General features: G+C 41.7%; 1 protein-coding gene across 1 annotated transcript in view; it reads right to left on the bottom strand.

Moving 5' to 3' along the window:
• LOC126260456 (homeobox protein OTX1-like) overlaps positions 1-22632 on the bottom strand; it is a 177417-nt gene that overhangs the window by 111576 nt on the left and 43209 nt on the right. Inside the window, exon 3 of the mRNA XM_049957784.1 lies at positions 15352-15536. Coding sequence (XP_049813741.1) covers positions 15352-15536 — 185 coding nt within the window. The remainder of the gene's footprint in view (positions 1-15351; positions 15537-22632) is intronic.

Below are 22632 nucleotides of genomic sequence, written 5' to 3'. Positions count from 1 at the left end.
GTTTCTAGCATTTGTAGACTTAGAGAAAGCTTTTGACAACGTTGACTGGAATACTGTCTTTTAAATTCTAAAGGTGGCAGGGGTAAAATACAGAGAGCGAAAGGCTATTTACAATTTGTACGGAAACTAGATGGCAGTTATATGAGTGGAGGGACATGAAAGGGAAGCAGTGGTTGGGAAGGGAGTGAGACAGGGTTGTGGCCTCTCCCCGATGTTATTCAATCTGTATATAGAGCAAGCAGTAAAGGAAACAAAAGAAAAAATTCGGAGTAGGTATTAAAATCCATGGAGAAGAAATAAAAAATTTGAGGTTGGCCGATGACATTGTAATTCTGTCAGAGACAGCAGAGGACTTGGAAGAGCAGTTGAACGGAATAAACAGTGTCTTGAAAGGAGGATATAAGATGAACATCAACAAAAGCAAAACGAGGATAATGGAATGTAGTCACATTAAGTCGGATGATGCTGAGGGAATTAGATTAGGAAATGAGACACTTAAAGTAGTAAAGGAGTTTTGCTATTTGGGGAGAAAAATAACTGATGATGGTCGAAGTAGAGAAGATATAAAATGTAGACTGGCAATGTCAAGGAAAGCGTTTCTGAAGAAGAGAAATTTGTTAACATCGAGTATAGATTTAAGTGTTAGGAAGTCGCTTCTGAAAGTATTTGTATGGAGTGTAGCCATGTATGGAAGTGAAACATGGACAATAAATAGTTTGGACAAGAAGAGAATAGAAGCTTTCGAAATGTGGTGCTACAGAAGAATGCTGAAGATTAGATGGGTAGATCATATAACTATTGAGGAGGTATTGAATAGAATTGGAGAGAAGAGGAGTTTGTGGCACAACTTGACGAGAAGAAGGGACCGGTTGGTAGGACATGTTCTGAGGCATCAACGGATCACAAATTTAGCATTGGAGGGCAGCGTGGAGGGTAAAAATCGTAGAGGGAGACCAAGAGATGAATACACTAAGCAGATTCAGAAGGATGTAGGTTGCAGTAGGTACTGGGAGATAAAGAAACTTGCACAGGATAGGGTAGCATGGAGAGCTGCATCAAACCAGTCTCAGGGCTGAAAACCACAACAACAACAAACATGCTGCAAGCCTGACTGTATAGCTCCTTGACGCCAAAATTCTCAGATCACAAATAAGGAGGGAGGGTCTTCGTGCCAATATTGCCGATTTTCTGAGCTATAAGATTAGCGTATTTAGCGCATAAGAATTGACTGTACACAGGCCTTACTTCATCTTCCGTTATTTTCATGACAGCTATGCCAGATTTACGATGGCGCAACATACTGGGAACACAGTATTCTTCAAATACATACTCTCCCGGATAGTCATATGTGTTAAAGTACCGCTTCCGGGGCGGGGAGGTACGCTGACCCCCTACCGAATCCGCCCGTCGGATTAACGAAGAGTGTCGGTGTGCCGGTCAGCCTGGATGTGGTTTTTAGGCGGTTTCTCACATCCCTCTGGGTGAATACCGGAGTAGTATCCAAGGCCCGCATCAGTTATACGATTCGCAGACATTTAGACACCTTTCGCTCGCGCTAAGTGACTCCGACCCCACTTTGAGCGGTGGCGGAACGATTTTGCTGCTAACTACAGCTGTACCGTCTGCCTAACTGATCGAATCCAAATAGCCATACGCGGCGGAGAGTGGTGGGACTACGATACACCATTCCTCACTTGAATCTGACGCACAAGACGCGTGATACGCGGCTGTCAATAGGAAGCGTGTGATACACACGAACGCCTTTATAAGATCCGTCTGGGGGGTTCACCCACTTGTCGGACATGCCACGAGGTGGATACCGACGATCATCGTCTCAGCTGTGGGGACGAGGGGCAGGTCTGGTACCTTCTGCGCCAGACTTTAGCATATATCCTAAGTGCAACGCCTCACCATATAGCCGCACACATGACTCCTCTACCGGATGAAACTTTCCACACCAAGGTTCGGACGAATTCGGTCTTTTGGATCCGCGGCCAGGCCGTGAAATACCTCTACCGTGACGACCTCAAACACGTTCTTGGTTTCTAGTGTTATCTCCATGAGCGGCGCCACGCCACTGTTCGCCGCCCACAAGAGCATCAACATTTTTTAAATTACCTATGGAGTGCCTTGCACCTTTCGCCGTGTAGCTAGAACGTGCGCGGCGAGAGAAGTTGATGTGACTGATTATGTAGTGGACTGTTAAGGCAGCCAGTCCACAGTGAAGTAGCCGAAAGGGCACGCGTCAACTCACGCCGTCTGGCGTTAAGTCTGGAACAGGATTCGTAATGAATGTGATAAAGAAAAGAACGTAGCTACTAGAACACTTAACTTTTATATTGTCCTTTGGTATACAGCATTCTGGATGATACAAGTGAGACTCTATCTTGAGGTACATGCAATGGTACAAATGGCGCCTTGCTAGGTCGTAGCCATTAACGTAGCTGAAAGCTATTCTAACTGTCTCTCGGCAAATGAGAGAAAGGCTTCGATCAGTGTAGTCGCTAGCAATGTCGTCCGTACAACTGGGGCGAGTGCTAGTCAGTCTCTCGAGACCTGCCTTGTGGTGGCGCTCGGTCTGCGATCCTGACAGTGGCGACACGCGGGTCCGACATGTACTAATGGACCGCGGCCGATTTAAGCTACCACCCAGCAAGTGTGGTGTCTGGCGGTGACACCACAGATTATATTCTTAAACAAACTAACTTGGCACAACACAGACAAACGAGGATACGCTGGGAAACCTGGCGTCAAGTACGATGATGCGTCCACTACCGCTGTGTCTGTTATTACTTTGTTTTTTATCTGTGTCCTGGATGTCCATCACACGGTAGAAGCGTCATTTTTGTTCTCCGTCTTTCGCTCGTCATGTCTGTGTATATTGTTGTTGCTCTACGGCTGCAGACTACGATATTTGTCTTGTTTAGGTTTTCCACGTACTTCCCCTTCTCTCTCTTTTCCTCAAGGTGCGACGGGGATACGGTGACCAGATCTCGGGTTGCGACTTCGACCTACTCTGCCCCCTGACGCCCTCCTATATCCCCAGACTTAAAAAATAAAAAAAAGACATCTGCACGCAGACAGCGTACACATATTCCGTCCCGGAGTTTAACGAGGTGGTGAGAGAGAGGGCCCCTTAAAATCAGCCACGCCAAATCCCTTCATACCCATGCCAACCCTGCACCGATGAGGGCGAAAGGCACTAGAAAAAGAAGATGGAGTATTCTTCGAATACCTGTTCTTTAAATTACCGAACAGTACTTCGCCAGAGCTACGCCTCCTTTCCTTCCAAGGACTTAAAAAAGTTCAATGTGTGTGTATTCCAAAGGGACCAAACTGCTGAGGTCATCGGTCCCTAGACTTACAAACTATTTAAACTAACTTAAAGCAACTTATGCAAAGAACAACGCGCACACCCATTCCCAAGGGAGGACTCACTTCCGTGTGGGCTACACCGAGGTGTAGCAACCCTAGCAGCGCATCTCTGAATTTACTGGACGTCTTTTGTCACGCTTGCTTGATCAGGACTCCAGTTACTCAAACAACACCCTAGAATTTATAGTACTGATGCTATGTAATTGACTTCCTTCGCAGATGCGCTGTACTTTCCCCCGATCCCTTCCATCAAATCGAAGTCTTTCATAACTCGCCTTCGGTGGTGATGATTTTAAGTAATATAGCACCTCCACATTAGTCCTAAATACGTGTACAATCCTCTAAATATTCTCCACTAATCATGCAAAGTATCAAGTGGAAATTTTGCCGAAGTGTGTTCGCACTTCATGCATGCGACAGCATTGGTAACGAAAATATTTTAGTACTGCTGATTCCATCTGATAAATCAACCAGAAACACTGGTAGAAGCCGCTCTCAGAGAGAATCAGTTTGAAAGATACGTAGGAACACACGAGGTGGTACTGACTACAACTTACCTTAAAAGATACACCGAGGAATCACGGATCTACATTTATAGCATTTGAGGATTTGAGAAAGATTTAGACAGTGTTGACTGGCGTACATTCTTTGAAAATTTGGAGGCAGCAGGAATCACAGCCATTTTTAATGCTACGTACAGCACCGCCACCAATCGTAACTTCATGAAACTTTAGGAGCTGAAGCGGAAATATTTCACGATATCACACAGAAAATTCCTCATTTTTTTCAACGGAAACTGGCCGAGAAAAAAAATTGTGTTGCATTACTTATTGAACCCCCCTCGTATTATGACAATGCTCTTACAAATGCCCATGGGTAGACTAAAAACCGCAAGGCTTCAGTTTCTATCATTTCACATTACTGATTTCGAACGACCGGAATAAACTTTTCTAACCTGTGAACTTTTAATATCCATGATCCAACCGCCTGACGGAATACACAGATTATGTCACGTGTATACAAAACTGTGTAGCCACTGGCGGAAATTTTCCTGAGAAAATGAAATCCTTCTTGTACAATGGCCACATCTAAATGAACCCTTCCGATATTTTTGAAAGCTTTTACCGTTAACTGAATTCAACAGTGGTATGAGTTGCTACGCATGACGTTAGCAACTGCGGGACTATGAAATTCTTGATGTCTGAGACCGTGGGATAAAGCAACGTTGGACGAGAGTGATGACTGACGGTGGCGCTACAAAACGAAAAGAAAGACACAAAAGAACGCACTGTTAGCTAGAGGTCACTTTGACCTCATGACGGATAGCTGCAATTACATGCACCGAGATAAATCTGCGCTGCCTAGTGTGCTAATCTCTGCTCATTTGTAAAGAAAGTGTAGAAAGCGTGCGCGTCTGTCACTGAGGCACGCCTACAAATGCCCTCCGTATTAATCGCTATGCGGCCTTCCGACAGCTGTTAACGGTTTCTTGGAGTCCTCCACCATAATCTGTCGTATATTTCGTGAGAGGAGAGTGGCTAAGGAAAAGATTGCGTGAAGTTCTTCCCCGTATGAGAAGTCGCATTGTTACTAGTGCGTACGTTACTGGTGTTTTAAAGTATGTTTTATACGTTCGACTTTCTGGTCGAAATCGACTACTGGTGCGTCTCGTGCCTGTTTTTAAATAGACTGCCAATCACCCGAGTGAGTCAGTAACATCAGTGATCGATTAACAATGTCACCTTTATTTGTTTAAATTGCGAGTTTATAAAATGATATGACCGGTTCGATTGTGCTAGCAATCATTTTCGTATCATAAAATATCGTTACAAGGTGTAACACATAACATGTTGTACAATCAAGTACTGAGTCATTAAAACTACAGAACGATATTGTATGATGTGAAGATAATTTCTATCACAATCGAAACCGGTTATATTATTTTATAAATTCGCGTTTTAGGCAAAGAAGGATCAAATGCCTCTGAGCACTATGGGACTTAACATCTAAGGTCATCAGTCCCCTAGAACTTAGAACTACTTCAACCTAACTAACCTAAGGACATCACACACATCCATGCCCGAGGCAGGATTCGAACCTGCGACCGTAGCGGTCGCGCAGCTCCAGACTGAAGCGCCTCGAACCGCTCGGCCACACCAGCTGGCCGGCAAAGAAGGGTTATGCTGAAAATTAAGATCACTTTTCTACATTCTTGACGACGTCAAATCTTATAAAATGATCAGCTGACTATGCCGAGTTTTAAAGTTGTAAAATCCTGAGCGTACTGCAGATTACGTACGCACAGAAAAGAGTTTTGTAGCATCGTTTGCTAACATCTGAATTTGACGTATGCTCATCGCATCCCTTAAGTTTACACTAATATGTTTCGTGTTATAATGTCTTCTTAGTTTTTATTTCTAATTTCTTTCATTTTCGTATCATTTCAAGGGTTACTTGAGGACTTTATATTCTTCCTAATAACGTCCTGTCTCCAGAGTATCCTGCAAACAGGTGTCTGTGTTTTGCAGTAGATGGACAAACAAAAAGCCTATACTGTGCATAAATGAGACCGCAAATAGATAAACGTTTTTAATTACAGTAATTTCAACCGTGAAAAAATTAGTTCATTTGAAGAGAAAAATAATTTTCTGTTAATTCCACTTAGGAAAAAAAAGACAAAGTAAAAAGACTTCATTTATTGCATTGTATATATCGTTTGATATGTTCGTATGATTTTTCGATCAAATAAACGCGTTGTCACCGTACCACCTTTGTCAAGAACATCCACTATGAATTTCTCTTTGGTCACAAATAAACTATTATCACTGCAACAACTGTTTCCATATTTCGACTTTCAATGAGCGGAACGGTCCCGCATAGCACCTCTTTCACCGTTCGAATGCTAAATTGTACAGCAGACAGCTCTCACAAGACATGCCATTCTGGCGACGACATGTAAACAAAAACGACCACTCGAGAACGATCAGACGCAGTAACGAAACGATATCCTAGGGGCGCTGAGGAAGACTCACTTGCTACGAGTACTCGATTGACACAAGGACGCTTCTGTAAAACCTGGACGGTGAGGGGGAGGGGGGGGCGGACACAATATAAACGCTTTAAAGCGCGTTCATCCTCCTTTGCAATGCAGTGCAGCATCGATTCTGCATGTTATAGTTTCGACGAATCCTTCCTATTTTTCGGGGGGTATATAACACCAGACGTCGAGTTACTGCATTATCTGATAGCAGGTCTTCACCATTCTCATCTTTTAACTCCATCCATCTCATTGACTGTGAGAGCACAAGGCAACCAATAGCAGGCATACTTAAAAGAGACGCTCACCTCTGCATTACTAAAAATCAGTTTCTCCCCTTAACGACTACTACAATCAAAATCTTAAGAGACTATTTACCCTACATTTTTTATTTTCATGCTTAGTGACAAATATTTTATTTTAGTATTTCTTTTCTTGTTCTCGCCTATTCTAAATATCTTTACACTGATGCTTCTTTTGAAATGCTGTTGTAAAGAAATATAAAGCTGCAACATCAATCAAAATTGTAACAACAGTGATTCATTATAGAATGTGCAAAATTCTATAATACTAAGTCGTACACCAGAGACGTAAAAGCCGTTCCACATTTCCAGTTCCTATTAGCATTTCGCACCTACATTGTTATTCGCTCAATTTTTTTTTCTTCTGGGTCATTTTTTAATACATGTAATACAAATAAGAAAAAACTGGACAATAACCGACACCGAGTATGTAATTTTCGATCTTAATATATATGTTGAAACGGACACGATATCAAAAACTGTTTGTCATGACAATAAGAAAAGTTTCAAAGATCCACCACAAACACATTGCACTACAAGACTACTTCTATCAGTCAACCACGAATATGGAATGCCTTATTGACAGGATGAAAGTAATATTACGCTCGCTGTTTCCCAATAACAGGTGTTGTAAGCAGCACGCAACAGAATTTCAGTAATAAGCACATAACATCAGAAAAAAAAGCGATACCCATACGACTAATTTCGACACCTAGATTTTCCATCATTTTTGATAACTTTATATTTTGAAATACGTCTATTGCGCAATTTCAACTTAATAATTTGTTGCTATTTATTACGGAAGCCAAGGTGGATGTAAATGTTAACTTCGGAATGAAAATATTTTGTAACACGTAGCTCGTCGATATGACTGATCGACTTGGCATGGTGATTGAGGGAATGGAGCCACACTGGAGAAGAATTCAATTCAAATTCGCTTCTGACTATATCAATGTTTTCCGTGCGTGTCCTAATTCTCTCAAAGTAAATAAACGAATGGTTCCTTGGAATAGATACGACCTGTTCCCCTTCCTATATTCGTCCTCTTTCACGATGACTTCGTCGTCTTTGGAACGCTAACCCCTATTCTTCCTTCATTTTCGTCCGTCTAACCATTTTGTAGATATTCTCGACATTTTTACTCTCTTAATGCAAAGGTGTGCGTACATTGATGAAACTACAACTTATATGTCCGATACATTTTTTATTGTAATGAAGTGCTTTTTTCTAACGAGAAAAATGCTAAGTTGCCCAAAAGAGACCTCTCTGTTCACTATTGTCTCTCAGTTGTAACTTTCCCTCCTCCACCGCACTTTAAGGTACCCACATTATATACGAATGCATATAAAACTAATTATATTTGACGCTATACGCTACAAGACAGTAAGTTACATTAACCTTTGACTAAGTTGAAAAATAATTCATCTTTAAGAAAATCAGTGACATATTAACTGACGAATTAGAAAAGAGAGAACGAGCCAAGGGACGGGAGGAAACGTTCACTGAAATAGCGTTACAGCTACAACTGCTTCCAATCTCGCTACTACCGCTCCATCTAGTGACGAATATTGCAACTACGTACGTAGCTCAGGTACGTCACGCACATTTTGATGTATACAGGGTGTCTTAAGACGTGACCGACAAGCTTTGAGTGGCGATACAGCCAGCCATTTCCTGGGGAGGAGCAACGACCTCTTAGGCAATCAATGCTACTGTGGCGACAATTGAAGCACTGTATAACAGATTTATGCTATTTGAGCTAAGCCGAACGCCGGAACCATCGATGCGTTTCGCGAGATGAAATAAGAATCTGTCCACGTTCGACACATCGAGACAATAACTGCTATGAAAATACGAAGCATGTAATGAGGCACTGGGCACACAATTTGATCACCTGTAAATATATTTCAACGTGTTTTAATAAATTCAATTTGTGTGCAATAGTTGATTCATGCTCATAACAAACTGCATGTTAAAAAGGACATGTACCTGAGCAAAAAACATCCCTGTGTGCTCTCCAAGATTGACGGTGAGGTTCTGAAACACAAAATAAAACAATTATCTGTTTTTAAATTAATATTTCCTTTAGACTTTGCACATTCTACATACGGTGCTTGTAACAATACTTGATTTTATTTCCTACTTTTTTTTTTTTTTTTTTTTTTTTTTTTTTTTTTTTTTTTTTTTTGGCAGCTCATCTGTCACAACTACGCACGACTACGTCGTTGACACGGATTATTCTGCCTACTTTTTGGTGCTGGATCTCTACCTCCTTGTGTGAATGCCGTGTGCACGATTTTTTAGGCAATTTGAGGCACTTATATTTAGATGACACTCGCTGCTTATGTCGAACTATCGCATACCTTCATGCTTTTCCTGATACAACCATACAGTGACAAGATGCAAAATGATGCGTCAACAATGAATGAATGAATCCACGTGAAAGAGGCCTAATACTCAGGAAGACGTTTTGAAATTTGTTTGTATGTAAGGAGGTGTCAGTGTGTGCAGTCCAATGTAACCACGCAACGCCAAGAGAACTGTCAATATGGTGCACATATAACTTAACTGTGAGGTTAAGACTTCATAATCTCCCTTAAGAGTGGGGATAGCCCTGTGAAAAGTATGTCAAATAAAAAAAGGAAAGAAAATATCCTGAAATAACCAATGTTAGTGTCGAATCCAGAATTTTCGGTGTTGTTGGGGTAACACTTCCGATGACGTTTGACTCATAAGTTAGTCGGACGGTACAAAACACTGCGGAGTTGAGTTCGCCATATTAGTGTCCCGGTCAAATTAATTTATTTCGCTTGTTCAAAATTTATTTATCCGTAACCAAGAGAGGAAACTAGAGTTTTCACATGAAGTTTTGTGTTAGTAGTAATACTGAACGAATCTGGAAAAAAGAGTTTTCTCAATAATTTCCTAGCTTAAGTTCCACTTTGAGTGAGGTGGTTTCTTCTTACCATATAATGAAGAAGTGTGACAGAATAGACACCGTCTGGTAATCAACAAACTGTGAAAGCTGATCAGTTACTGACATTAGGTGTACTTTAATTTTAATTCTTTTCGGACTCTTCAGTATCATAAGTAGGAGGAGCAATCTAGTCTTATATGTAAAATATGCCGCACTACTACTGTTTCGTATTGCCAGTTTCGCTACTCTGTGTTAGTCAAACAGTCACTGTGCCACCATTTACATAACAATTTAAAGTTGCAAACAGTGTACTCTTGTCTTAGCACTCCTGATGCGTTTTGCATCTTCAGATCTTGCTGGATACTCAGTATGTAATCAACACTTATCATCCTTACTTAAAAGAACATGGCATTTTCCACTTGTGCTGTTTTAATTTTATTTGTTCACAACTAATTTCAGGCATCTAGGCCATTTTCCAGTGATTTTGTGGTTCTATTCAAAATAGAGGGGCTTACATTAACCTCCACGAATAGAAATGCAATTATATCAGTGTAAGTATATTTGAAATACATTTACCTGCAATAGAAAAACTTGCCTTGCGTACTGAAATGACAGCGTCTCTAAATTTGTGTTTATTTAACAGTGATGTTAAGTAAGCATTTCACAGTGTTGATCATATTCCGTGTATCCATCAAGATCTGAAAGTGCCGTACGGTGAAACGTCTCAGGCGAAAATAATAATAATAATAATAATAATAATAATGAGTTTTGACGACTAAGACAAGAGTACTGGCGGAGGTAAAGCTGTGAGGCCGGGTCGTGAGTCGTTCATAGGGAGCTCAGTTGTTAAATCCTGTGTTGCCCGCGAAAGGCAAAGGTCCCGAGTTCGAGTCTCGGTGCGACATGCACAGTGTTAATCTGTCAGCAAAGTTTCATTTCAGAGCACATTCCAATGCAGAATGAAAAATTCATTCTCGAGACGAGAGTAAGTCGTTTGAGCCAAACATGGTCGCACATTCACTGACGGTTTTTGTGTCCAATGTAATGAAATTTCAACTCCGCCGTGAAATATGGTCTTCTTTGATGCGTAACGCAATTTTTATATCATTCATTTTATTTGCGCGCTATCAATCTGAACAAGCAAATGTCTGCATGTAATATACGTACAGTACACACATAGAATATTAAACAATGTATGCAACACATATGTACCTTCGTTTTATAACTGATACAGAGGCTTATATAAAGTTTGAAGGAGGAGGACAATATTGAGCTGAAAAACACAAATACCTTCATAAATCGTTTCTGAACATGTATGAAAATTGTATTTTACTTTAAGTATAACTTCCGATGTTAACGAACGCATGAGACGCTACAGGGTAAATGCCTCGCAGTAAATGTACACCAGAAAAAATGCGTGTGACGCAGACGTCAATCCGTATGAAAGATCTAATTCATTCGGAATAGAAGTGCAGCTAACTTTAAATTCGATGTAAGTATACGACATCATAAACGTGGTAAGAAAAGAAATGGTTTGTGTAAAAACTGTTTGCTTTATTTTTCGTCTCTGTTGCCGTTACGGAAACGGCCGCTATGTTGTGACGTCGTTCTCAGCCAGTGGTCTGTATGATACCTGGATGTTGAACTTCGGCTGTTTGATCGTACCAGCCATAGATGCTCATATATTAAGTTTCTTGCCAAACTACAACATGATTGCTAGGAAATGTCACTAGAACACGAAAAGAAAGCACTTCTAGATTCAGCTCCCACATCAGCCTATTCCATGTTGGCAAAGTTCAAACAAGAATTCAGTCTACAATGCTTTGTCACGTACAGACCGATGGAAATTTGTTTGTCAAAGTACGTCATGGTGGACGATGCAAAGCACATGAAGCTGCAGACAGATTGCAGTTCTAGACTTGGGCACCAGACTTCTACACCCAGGTTGTATGGAAATCGCTGCTCTCGGCCGAGCAAGCAGTCCTATACTACGCATGCCGTGTGATCGTTTAGGAGCGTAGCGGCTGTAGGCGTGCCTACTTGGCGCTCGCTAATAGCTGGCCGCCCTAGGACCGCAGCCAGCTATCAATTGTTCAGAAGCAATAATGCTGGATTACAGCGCGTAGTGAAATAATCCCGGACTAATAGGATTTCTGAGGCTAACAATTACCAGCTCTGCTCTCGCCGGCTGCGGCGTGCAAGAACCCGCGGCGGCGTGCGCTGCGCTCCGATCCGATCCGCAATTTGCGGTGGAGCTGTGCTTTCTCGCTGTAGACTCGCCGCTTCCGCGAGAAGCAGCGCACGTCGCACGGCCGAGCGGTGAGCCCGTGCGATGGAGACTGGTAGCTAAGGGGGGACGCCTGTTTCATATGTCAGATATCTACCACTGTCAACAAACATACCATCATCTCTGTTGACACGTTCGTAGCTCTCTCGATGCAAAGCAACTGCAGAAAGTAATGAAGAGGACCATGGGAAAACAGTGGCTCACTGTCACTGTCTTACTGCACAATAACATCTTATACTCGCAGAAATAAGTATTGTTAATGATACCGACTAACGGAATGTAAGATTTCCCTGTGATCACCACATGGTGTCATTAGGACCCGCCGAAAAGAGAGCTTGGATAAACAAATACTTGTCAAATCCTTTGGTGGCCTCAGTGTTTTTATCCGACTACTTGCAGGACCTAGAATTAGACAGCTTCGCTAACAGATACGCAGCCACCTACGAGCAAATCGCATGAACTTGATATGTAACATCAAATCAGAACTTCTCTTATTTAATGAAAGGATGAACCAAATTTCTTGCAAATTATAGAATATTCCGTCAATACTTGAGGAACATAAATATAAATACAATAAAATCTTAGCCTGTAGGGGAACCCTGGGCAGGACGATAACTCTAACATTAATGGTTAAAGTCTAATTAAAAACGCAAAAAATCTACTGAATTTCTATGTACACTTTAAACAGTGAACAAAGAAAACTAATGTAAAGGCATACAGATGAACACTATAAGACTCTTACAAGAGGCTAACAACTGATCGTTTGGGGCAGAACGGAACGGCATTCGCAACTCTAATATAGTGTAAGGGCTATTATTAATTTACATTTCCTTACAAGTTTAATTTCAAAGTGTAACAAGGTGACAAAAGTCATGCGATAGCGGTATGCACATATACAAATGGCGACAGTATCGCGTACACAAGGCATAAAAGAGCAGTGCATTGACGAATATGTCATCTCTACTCATGTGACTCATTTGAAAAGGTTTCCCCAGTGATTATGAGCACACGACTGGAATTAAAACACTTTGAACGCGGAACGGTTGTAGAGCTAAAAGCATGGTACATTCCATTTCGGAAATCGTTAGGGAATTCAATATTCAGAGATCCACAGTGTCAAGAGCTTGCCGAGGATACCAAATTTCAGGCATTGCCTCCCACCAAGGATAAAGCAGCGGCCGACGGTGTTCACTTAACGACCGAGAGCAGCCAAGTTTGCGTAGAGTTCTCAGGGCTAACAGACAGGCAGCGCAACATTAAATAATCGCAGAATTCAATATGATACGTACGACGGATGTATGAGTTAGGACAGTGCGGCGAAAGATAGCGTTAATGAACTATTGCAGCAGACGACCGACATGGGTGTCTTTGCTAACAGCACGACATCGCTTCCAGCTCGTCTCATGGACTTTTGACCACATCGGTTGGACCCTAGATGACTGAAAAATCGTGGCCTGGTCAGATGAGCCCCGATGTCAGTTGCTAAGAGCTGATGGTAAGGTTTGAGTGTGGCGCAGGATCCAGGTTGTCAATATTGCACTGTGCAAGCTGGTGGTGGCTCCGTATTGGGGTTGGCTGTGCTTACATGGAATGGACTGGGTCCTCTGGTCCAACTGAATTACTCATTGACTCGAAATGATTATGTTCGGCTGCTTGGAGGCCGTTTGCAGCCATTCATAGACTTCAAAGTCGCAAAAAACAATGGAATTTTTATGGATGACAATGCGCCATGTCAACAGGTCACAATTGTTTGCGACTGGTCTGAAGAACATTCTGATCAATTCGAGCAAATGGTGAGCCATCCAGATTGCCCAACATGAATCCCATTGAACATTTATGGGACAATCAAGAGGCCAGTTTGTGCATAAAATCGTGTACCGGCAATACTTTCGCAATTATGCACTATATTGAGGCAGCATGGCTCAATATTTCTGCAGGGGACTTCAAACAACTTGTTGAGTCCATGCCACATCAAGATGTAGCACTATACAGGCCAAAAGGATTTCCGACACGATATTTGGAGGTATCCCGTGACTTTTGTCACCTCAATGTAGTCACTTCATCCACGGCATTCAGGAAGTCACGTGAGGAAAGCACAGCTTGGGCTTCACATGATCGATTTTTTCTTAAGAAATATTGATTAACGTCTACATCCCCATGATTACTCTGAGTTCACACGTAAGTATTTGCACTCGGTTCATAGAACTTCAAGACTATTTCTCGACTGTTCCATTCTAGAATAGGATGTCGGAAATATTAACGCCTAGACTTTCCCGTACTTACGATGGTCGTTTCGTGCTATAAAAATGGGATTCAACAGAATATTTTGGCATTCGGTGTAGGAGGTTGGTGGTGGAAATATCGTGAAAAAATCCTGCCGCAATTTTTAATGACTGCCACCCCAAATCATATATCAACATCCCTGACGGTCTCTCCCCTTACTTATCTTGGCAACTGTTCTTGATTCGTATTCTAGATGAATATCAATCTTTTTTGGTGAATGAATTTCGGAAAACGGTGTTTAGTAAGTGCGCGTTAGTGACGCTGTCCTCGGTAACATTACATTGCTAACGCGCAATGAAGGTATTGTCCCTTGCCGCTTGTACACTTCATGTACCAGAATCTCCTTGCATTCGCTGCCAGATTTCGAGACGGAGTTCCAATGTGCAAGTGATTGAAAGTATCTCGCATTGAAGTTCGCGCCAAGTGTCAAGCATCTAAAAACATCTTGAAGATTTTGCTTTATTTTACACCTAGCATTCTTTTTTCGCTGCTTCTGCGGCAGTATCCCGACCAGTATATCAAGGGAGGTCAGTTCTTTCTCTTATTAATTTACTTGGTATAAACCACCAGCTGTCGTCAACACTGTTTCTTCGAACTTAGCTATGCTTGTTCGACGCTTACACAGTCTGTATGGAAACAATGGAGACCTAATGGCGTCGATCAATGACTTTCGGGATGTCATGTGGGAGAAGCGCAAGTCGAGTTTGAAATCTGCAAAGACGCACCATTGATAGGTTAACTGCCAGCAAAAAACTCTCATCAACATCGTTTGGTTGCAGATGACAAGCTACCTGTAGTAATTAACACAAAAGTGATACAGAAAATTCATGCATACCGAATGTAAAGGTATTTACAAAGAGAAACGATCTGTTGTTTTAACTAAAAATGCACATAATTTTATAATCATTTAAGAAAAATGTTCACATTGCAGAATAAATAAAAACGAAAACCCACTGATGATGGCACAACGGTGCCGAAACATGTTTGGGTACTGAGTAAAACGGTGTTTTGCACAACTGGCGGACCTCACATCCAAAAATTTTAACTGCGAACACGACCAATATGAGGAGCTGCAAATCAAAAAGATGGATGATCGATATTTTTATAACGCACGCTGGCTGGCAAAATTAGAAGCGATGGATCAGCTTACCTTGCGGGAAGGCGACGGCGGGGTGGACGGCGTCGAGCGCGGGCGGCAGTCCGAAGGGCCCGGCGAGCCCCGGCACGGGCGGGTGGAACTGCGCGCCGGGCGCAGACTTGAGGTAGCCCGCCATGTAGCGCGGCAGCTCCAGGTCGCCGCCGCCTCCGCCGCCGCCACCGCACGAGCCGCCGCTGCTGCCGCCGGGAAGGAAACAAAACACAGTGGCCGTTAGAGAAGCAGAAGGCGACTCAGCTCTGACGTTACACTAACGAGGGAATGCTTCAATCACACATGTCGAAACACATTATGAATATTTTTACGCAGGAAGAATGCAACTGCAGGTGGTATTTTTGTTTAATTATCGAAGTTAATCGCACGAAGTGACTGAAGGGAAATTGAAGCCCCTAATGGTACAAAAAAAAATAAATAAATAAATCACGTATCATTAACGTTTTGAAAAAGAGGAAGCACTTATCGACAGCTAAAATGCTGCAAATGCAATTCTTACAAAGTGGCTAGAAGAGGAAAACAAATCAAGGCAGTGTTTGATTTAAATTGTAGACGACTTCCATCAGTTATGACTTAAATTTATCAAAAATGTTCAAATGTGTGTGAAATCTTATGGGACTTAACTGCTAAGGTCATCAGTCCCTAAGCTTACACACTACTTAACCTAAATTATCCTAAGGACAAACACACACACCCATGCCTGAGGGAGGACTCAAACCTCCGCCGGGACGAGCCGCACAGTCCACTACTGCAGGGCCGTAGACCGCTCGGCTAATCCCGCGCGGCTTTAATTTATCGAAATGAAATATTTCTTACACACACCACATTACCAAAATTCGTGTAGCACACTTCTTGTGAGAATTTTTTTAATAATGTGTATTTTAGTAATAATGAGTTTCTTGTTTATTTGCCGTAGTTGTCACAATAAAACGAAGTCTCATTTCATTGATGAAAACAAACTTTCCATTACACCATGAATAAATGACGAAAGGAAAATTAATGCTTTCAAGCACTTCACCGTATTCACTAGTTTTATTTGGACAGAATTGCGGTGGAGTAAGAAATGGTCCTGGCCGTTGCTCTGCTTATTGTGCGTCATACCGGGCGTACTTAAAGCAATCCATAAAACGTGGCGATGCGAATTGATAAAGCTCAAATGACTGAAATTTAAAAATACTTATCCCTGATAAACTTCAAATGACGCAGTGCTATCGGAAATTATATTCTCCAACAATTTCCTTAAAAATAGTTTCCACAGTCGAAAAAATTATCAATCTACACTCACACTGATTTTTCCGGGCGGAACCTGAATTAATTATATCAACAATTTTTTCCTAATCCTCCTAAAAGACAGTTCAAAAAATGGCTCTGAGCACTATGGGACTTAACTGCGGAGGTCATCAGTCCCCTAGAACTTAGAACTACTTAAACCTAACTAACCGAAGGGCATCACACACATCCGTGCCCGAGGCAAGGATTCGAATCTGCGACCGTAGCGGTCGCTCGGTTCCAGACTGTAGCGCCTAGAACCGCTAGGCCACTCCGGCCGGCTAAAAGACAGTATCGTTATTTTCAGGCATAGAGCCGAACAAAAGCAATGAATTAATTTCTGTAACAGGTTATAAATAGTTTTTAATCAAATATCGAAAATTATTCTTTCCTATTTTTCCAGCTTTCTATAGGACGTTTATAAGATTGTTGCCACAAAACAGTCCTTTTTTGTTTTTGGTCCTAATACACCTTGAGATTCCAGAAGAAAGATACAAACCTGTGGAAACAGTAATCCACGCATACGTGTCACTGCCATATTCGTACATGAATGTGTCATAGCATTAATCGATTGGACAATAGACTGTTCCTTTTTTCTCCTCAAAATGATAAAATGCAATTTCACATCAGCTACGAATTAATGGCGTATTCTCTACACTTTTACTTGAACTAAACTTCGTTATTTTGCGACTTCCTACACTGTATGATTTCTTGAATCGCCTTAACCGGTTAAGAAGACGTGAAATCTGCAATGTTCATCTGAATTGAGATTCAGATTGCTCAGTCTCGTAGATCTTCATCAGTAACAGCGCACTGCCTCTCGCGAGCAGCTCTACATGGTTCATATCTCAAGGAAGCTCCTCTAAAGAGCCGGCCGTCGAGACCGGGCAATTCTAAGCGCTTCAGTCCGGAACCGCGCTGCTGCTACGGTCGCAGATTCGAATGCTGCCTCGGGCGTGGATGTGTGTGATATCCTTAGGTTAGTCAGATTTAAGTAGTTCTGAGTCTAGGGGACTGATGACCTCAGATGTTAAGTCCCATAGTGCTTACAGCCAGTTTTTTTCTTCTAAAGAAGGGTTGTTCGAGTTATTTACTTCAGTTTTCTGGTTTATGTTCGTTATTAATGAGAGTAACAGGACCTTGTGGCCACCCTGTACAGTAAATATTTCTGACAGTTTTTCTTTCACATTTGTGCGAGTTTTACTTTGGCGCATATTTATTACTTCGTGTAAGTCTTTCTTCAGTTTATACAGTTCACGATCAGGTATTATAACGCAAAAGTGGGATTGCACACTGCTTAACATTAAGTGTTAAACAAAATGAACATTGATTCAGTTTTATTTCTATTGTTAACATTTACGCTACCGCAAAACAACCTGATAATTATTACGGATATTAAATAAGTTGCAAATTTGAGTGAACACTAACTGTGGACAATTGTCTCTGAGAAACTATCAATGAAACTGAAATTTTCTTTACAAATTAACGATCGCGCCAAGTTGTGTTATCTATTTACCGATTCGCCGTCAATCAAGGATATGCGCCTGCCATGTTGCGCAAGTGCAATCTGCTACTCCACCAGTTGAGGTGTACAATTTTCCAGTCGCTTGTTGAGCTACGATTTTGGCGACTTTCAATAATTTTAGGAATATTTAAGTGCTTCTGAGCAGCTACAATTTTGACAAAGTCTTTCTTTCGTTGCATTCTCCCCGTGTCAAAAAAATTCAGGACATGTTTCGACATGTCGGATTGGACCATTCCCTCGTAAGAACAAAGCAATGCGTAACATGTCGTAGGAGTAAGAAAAGCAGTTTCGGACAGCAGATTTTATGGGATAAAATCTGTTTCTAAAGGCTAGTGCTAGCGACACCAGCCGCGCGGTTTGAGGCGTCATGTCACGGACTGCGCGGCCCCTCCCGCCGGAGGCTCTAGTCCTCCCTCGGACATGCGTGTGTGTGTTGTTCTTAGCATAAGTTAGTTTAAGTAGAGTGTAAGTCTAGGGGCCGATGACCTAAGCAGTTTGGTCCCTCAGAAATTCACACACATTTGAACATTTGGCGACACAAATTCTCGCGCCACTTCAGTGTGAACCATGAAGGAACAAGACCATTTACTCGATTCTGAACGAAAAAAAAAGTGCGTTTTAGTATGGTAGCAAGTTTATCTCTTTCTGGAGCGTTTTTCGGCGCACAAAATTAACTTTGGAGTGTGGTGTTTAGTTAGCAAATAAGAAATTTGATACTGTTCCGGCATCTGTAATGAGGGTTGGCAGTCCAACCTCACAACGTCTGGATGTTGTTTCACCCAGGTTTCATCACCTGTTTAAGACACTCACCACAGCGCTCTTTGAAATCCGACATGTTGTACAGTTTCCGAAATGCTCGTGCCGAGCATCCGGGCCATCACAATCTGCCCTAGGTCAGACTCAGGTAGAGGCGCGCTTTCCCATTCCACACACGGACAAGACACTCACTGATACGACATGCAGCGTGTGTGTCTGACTAGCAATCATTCCTCTCCAGGTGACGCTACCACTACCTGGCCGGATTTATATCGTTAGTAGATCAGTGGTCATTATGTTCTGGCTGATCTGTGTATAACAATAACACCTTATCCTCAGTCTCAGCTCAACATCTCACTCGTTATCGAGGGATCCTGACTTAGTTTTACGGGCTAGGAACAGGGAAGTTGCGGTACACAAAATGGAAACCACGCATCGTCGCTTTGGCTCTGACGTCAGCTGATTGTGTGTGTGTGTGTGTGTGTGTGTGTGTGTGTGTGTGTGTGTGGTGTTACGTTATGAAACAATATGTGCGTGCAGTGACTGGGAGTGAGAAATGAATGAAAAGCGTACCACTAGTTTTTTTTACTTTTTTAAACAACTTCTTTGTGTAACAGTACTGAACAGTAAGAATAAACCAAATGAAGTAGTAATGTTTTAAACAGTCTAGTCTTGTATTGAGAAGGGTGGAGGCTCCGAGCGTCTTCCGCCCATCCTGATTTAGGTTTTCCACGGCTAACGCAAATTACTTAAGACAAATGCCGGGACAGTTCCTATTATAGGGCCACGGCCGAATACCTGTTACATCCTTGTCAAACTATATCTGTAAGTACGTAAATAATTGATGTTTAAAAATTTTGATTTTGTTGTTCTAAATTTGTAACAGCAAGACATGTTCAGTATCCTTGTAAAAGTGTTCTACAGGTGAACACTACTACTAATATTACAATTTTATTGTATCTTTAGTTATGACATATTATTCTCCACAATACAGGATTTGTCAATGTGTAGCTCGAATAAAGTATGTTGAACTTCCAAGGCGCTCTGTTCGGCTTGTATTGGACCAAGCAATTCCGGGTTACACCGGACAAAACAGATACTATAAAAACTTGAATTTTTTAGGTTTTTTCTTTACCATGCATAGATGGAGATGTCGTAAATAAATGCGATTAAAATAACATGACAGAAGCCGTATAAAAAGGTAGATTTCTTGACGTAACTAGCAGGGAAACAAGAGGTGTATTCAGTTCCAAGAATACACCAGGTAATACAAAGAAAGAAAACGAAGATGTGGCCAAGAAACTTATTTTAGGATACAAGTTTTTTCCGAGAACATTCAGTGAAAAACAGTCAACGATCTTGAACAACCGTGTTACTAATTTAGACAGAACATTCATTCCATAACTAAACATGAGTTGTTGAATGTAGAATGCAGATATGCAGAGTATCTCAAAATGAAACCAGTTCGTTGAAACAAAAATGAGAGCGGGTAAAGTCTTCTTCTATAATTTTATGAAAATACATGAAGACTTAAACTGAGTTCAGCAGAATCCCCGAGTTTGTAGCGAGAAGTAGTTTTCCGCAAGGAACAAGATTCTTTGACAAACCATGAGATAATGGAAACTTCACATTTATTACCATTTACCTTCCATTTAAAACATTTTTGCAACGAAAACGACTTTTTTTAAAGATTAAAATTTATATCTGGTGCAGTCGTCCACAAATTTAAACAACCAAAATGGAAAGGGTACAAAAATATTTTAAAAAAAATAACGAATGTATATGCTTATCGCTCAGCTTCGATCAGGGACTTCAAAATTAGTTAAACGTAGTCTCGTGTTAAGGCCGTCACACAACAAGAATGGCTCTTTGTCAGAACAAAATACAGGTTTCTGCACCTACAGTTCTGCTGCGATAAGGATAACGACTGAATCACAGTGACTGAGCGAAATCGTGCGATAAAGCGAAACGTATTCCAAAATTGAAATACGTGGGAAAGTACGATTCTTGTGGGCGTAACATCTGAACTGCACACAGACTGACCGCAAAATTTTACCGGTGTATGAACTAAATGCAATGCCGAGTCCACCCGTATTGAAACGGTGCCAATAATTTCATTAGGGCCGCGCAGACGTGAGTGATACTGATTGGGAAGTCTAGCTGTTGCATCATGCTGTTGCTACCTATTCGACAAGCCGAAAGAACACCTGTGGTGGGGTGGGGACGGAAGGAGGCTGTAATGATGGGAACGTTTACCCAGCGGTTCTCGATTAGCTCTGTGACCGAGGAGCGGATTTCTACCGTCAAGAACTGAACGATTGGTAGAACGTTCCGACCGTTGTTTACAGAGACTGGGCCACAACGTTGAAAAAGAATGTCATGTAACTGTGTCACTTTACAGTTTAGTGCAGCACTCAGTAAAAGTGACTTGGTCTGTGACAATGTGTTAACTTACTATGTGAAGTTCCCCGTATAATTCCAGAAACGTATCATACTGTTCTTTAATGTCCCGGTAACAAATCATTCAATCCGCCTCTGAATTGCTTCATTATCTTCCTTTAATCCGACCCGGTGGGGAACACAGACATTCGAGCAGTACTCGGGAATGGATTGCGCTGGTGTTCAATAAAAGGTCTCCTTTACAGATGAACCACATCTTCCTGAAACGCTACCACTAAACCGAAGTCGACCATTCGCCTTCCGTACTACAGTCCTTATATGCTCCATCCATTTAATATCTATTTCCAACGTTGTGCCTGGGTCAAGCACCACACTACTAATGCAATATTCGAACATTACGGCATTGTTTTTCCTACTTACAGTACATACATTAACTTACATTTTTCTACATTTAAAGCAAGCTGCCATTCGTCACATCGACTAGAAATCCCAAGTTATCTTGTATTCTCCTACAGTCGCTCAACGACATCTTCCCCCGTAAACCAGAGCATCATCAGCAAAGAGTCGCAGATTGCTGCTCACACCGTCCGTCTGATCCTTTATGAATCAAGAGAATACCTTCGTATCCGCCGCGGCGGAATATTCATTTCCGGGGGTAGATGTAGCTTTCAGGAAGGCGGCTCTGACACTCAAACATTTACAGTGCGTCCTCAAACTTCAGTGTTATGCAAACAGCAGAAGATCAACAATAAGATAGAGGGACCGAAAAATCGCCTAAAACTGTGCAGAAAAGTGACTGCAGTCGGAAGAATCGAAGGTGAAAGAGAGGCAATAAACAAGAAGACGAGTGTAGCTCTTCCACCATGTTACTCACTATCTACATCAAAAACAGCAGTAAAGAAAGCTAACGAAACATTTGGCAAGAGAATTAAACTTCTTGTAGCAATAAAAACTTCAAAGATTGTCAATGACTTTGTAGTTCTGTCAGATTCGGAACAGATCAGTAAAAAAGGATTATGAAATGTTTCCTGATCATCTTCCGTGGGGTATAGCTACATGGTACGACCCTACCACTGAGTCTCTAAATTCTTTGATCTCTAGGTAACATGCGTGCTTGATTAGGACTGATTTTAAGCGGTCATTCCTTCTCCTACAGCTTCTTAACATTGCCCCGCAAATGCGTATACGGTGGTATGTCCTCCAAATGGTCTCCACAAATCTTGTAATTGTTACTATAGGGGTTTCTCTTTTCGTTTTTGACATTACCGTTCATTCGTTAACATTTTAAGAGAGCTGTCATTCGTTACACCATGTGAAAATACTGTCCTAGC

Source organism: Schistocerca nitens, chromosome 5 (assembly GCF_023898315.1).
Source record: "Schistocerca nitens isolate TAMUIC-IGC-003100 chromosome 5, iqSchNite1.1, whole genome shotgun sequence".
Lineage (NCBI taxonomy): Eukaryota > Metazoa > Arthropoda > Insecta > Orthoptera > Acrididae > Schistocerca > Schistocerca nitens.
The sequence above is the reverse complement of the archived record's forward strand: the minus strand, read 5'-3'. Positions and strand labels throughout refer to the sequence as shown.